The 2,459-nt window shown below is 37.5% G+C and overlaps 1 protein-coding gene across 1 annotated transcript in view; it reads right to left on the bottom strand.

The window, feature by feature from the left end:
* Window positions 1-2,459, bottom strand: part of NIPA1 (NIPA magnesium transporter 1) — an 84,267-nt gene that overhangs the window by 8,134 nt on the left and 73,674 nt on the right. The window contains exon 5 of the mRNA XM_004699733.2: window positions 314-474. Within this exon, the coding sequence (XP_004699790.2) occupies window positions 314-474 (161 nt within the window). The remainder of the gene's footprint in view (window positions 1-313; window positions 475-2,459) is intronic.

Genomic DNA, 2,459 nt, shown 5'->3' with positions numbered 1-2,459 from the left:
TGTCATCTAGGAGGTATGCAGTAGAGATCACCAATGCAGAACAAGTACCAACCAGCCTCACTCCAGTTTCATGCTGGTTCCTGAGGCCCCTTAAGAAAGGGTCCAGAGTGACTCCTCACACCGCAGAGGGAGAGAGCTGGAGAAGGTGCAGCATCAGATGTGCATGATGAACAGATGTGTAATCATAGACCAAGGGATAGAGCAAATGGTACTTCCCTCCAGGAAGCATCATAAACATATGACTTAAAAAAGTCAAAATTCTCTGTGCCTTTCTGGCAAGCTCTACTGGTACCTGTTGCTTAAAAGGAGTTACCTGGATTGGTCAGTTTCTCCTCCAGCTCAGCCTGAGTTGTCACGCTCTCAGATTTGGGGGAATGAATAATCAGCACAACCGAGCCAGCACAGCTTAGCAGACACCCCAACTTTCCCAAAATGTTGAGCTTTTCCTTCAGAAGATAAGAAGCTAAAATGGACCTTAAATGATAAAAAGAAATGATTACATTTACCTTAAGTGATTAAAAAAGACATATTTTACTTACTATAAATAAGTCAGATTTTCTTTATTTTAATTTTTATGAATAAAAATTTGGGAAATGTTTATTTAAAAGGTGATTTCAACACAAATAGGAATCCACATCAAATTCCTTGCATGGCAGTACAGTTAATTACACTCTTAACTCATGCAATTCAGTACTTATGAAATATAGCAGAGTAGAAAAAGATTTATAATTGGCAAAAAAAAGTCTTGGTAATGTAGGATACAAAGATTTTTAAGATAATTACATGAAATACATGATCAGAACACTGCCAAAAATGCACTAAAAGGAGAAAAAATGCTAATAGTCATTGCACTGTGTTGGTAAACTTATGGGGAATTATTTCTTTCTTCTCTAAACCTGAATCATTAAACTTATTATCATGTTACATTTTCTCTCTCAATTTATTATGTACTTGTTGAGAATGTACACAACAAAACAAATTCAACAATTTCTACGTGTACAATTTAGTGACATTAATCATCTTCTTCAAGCTGTAAGACCAGGCTCAATTTTCCTCTCTTGAGTTGTTCTCACCCCTCCCTAAGGTTCCTACCTAATCTTTTGACCTGCTGTTTTCAATTTTATCTCAGAGTATCTAAAAATGCACAATGTTCAAGACTGATCATATTTACTAGCTATGTCAAACTACTCTATTTTTGGTTTAGGGTTTAAAGATTATCTCATTGCAACCTCTTAAGGGTTCATTCACATTCCATCGCCCCAGAAAGTTGGGAGTTTCTGAGAATTTGAAATTCAGTCAAAAATTTTCCCCCCTTTGATTACATTCTTCTATAGAATCTTTGATCAAAATGCTCAGAAATAAGAGTTGAGTACAATTTAGTTCTTCTGATGTCATGACAAAGGAGGCCGTCATTCATTGCGACGATTAGCCACATATTCTACATCCTCCTCTTGTTCCTGATGCTCTGTCTTCCTCTGTAGCTCCAGTTAAACAGAGATCAACAGTTGTACCTTGAATAAGTGTTTGCAAGCGATTTGGACCTCAGGCTCTACTTGAAGTACCAGGAGGCAGAAGGGAAGCATCAAATACATGAATAGGCCAATTAACTAGGACACCTTGACCATGAACCTCCAAACTAATCTCATGAGGTTTGGGGTTATGCAAACAAATCCTCAGCAGCTACTCTTTTTGTTACTGTAACTTTATCAGTTCAACGTTGACCCCCTTCCTCACTCTCCCATTCCTTATTACTGCTACTTAAGAGTGGTCCCTATACCTTTGTTCTTTCTCCTCTTTCTAATATAATATTTGTTATTTTGTGATTGCCTTAATTTGTTCAAGATATTATCTTCAACTATAGTGTAGGATGTATCAAGATGTAACTCCTCCTGTTGACTGATAGCATTCCATTGCACGTATTTTGTTTGTACATTTAGTTTATCCATTCATCTATTGTTATTTCCACTTTTTGGCTATTGTTAGTAGTATGACAATGAGCAATAGTGTGCAAGTCTCTTTTTTAATCTCTACTTTAAAGTCTTTTGGTAAACCTAGAAGTGAAATTGCTGGTCATGTGGTAGTTCTGTTTTTAATTTTGTTGGAGAAATCACCACACTGTTTTCCACAATAGTGGTTCCATTTTGAATTCCCACCAGCATGAGTAAGCGTGTCAATTTCACCACATCTTCACCAACATTTGTCAATTTCTGCTTCTTGTTTTATCATAGTCACCTTGATGGAGTATATCAGTATCTCTTTGGAATTTTTCCGCATCTCAATGATGGTTAATAAAGCTGAGCACTGAATTCTTTCATACTACTGACAGGCAATGCAACAAACTTTGCCCTCGGGTAGCAGGTGTTTGCTCCGACTAGGCTGGCCAGCCTTGGGAGTAGCAGTCTCCAAGCCTTATGGATGCCATAATAACTGTGAGCCATGTCCAGCCCAGTTGATCAGAG

This window comes from Echinops telfairi, unplaced genomic scaffold, assembly GCF_000313985.2.
Source record: "Echinops telfairi isolate 266 unplaced genomic scaffold, ASM31398v2 ScPeMD7_7475;HRSCAF=8513, whole genome shotgun sequence".
NCBI lineage: Eukaryota > Metazoa > Chordata > Mammalia > Afrosoricida > Tenrecidae > Echinops > Echinops telfairi.
Note: the sequence above shows the minus strand (reverse complement) of the source record. Positions and strands in the feature narration are given on the sequence as shown.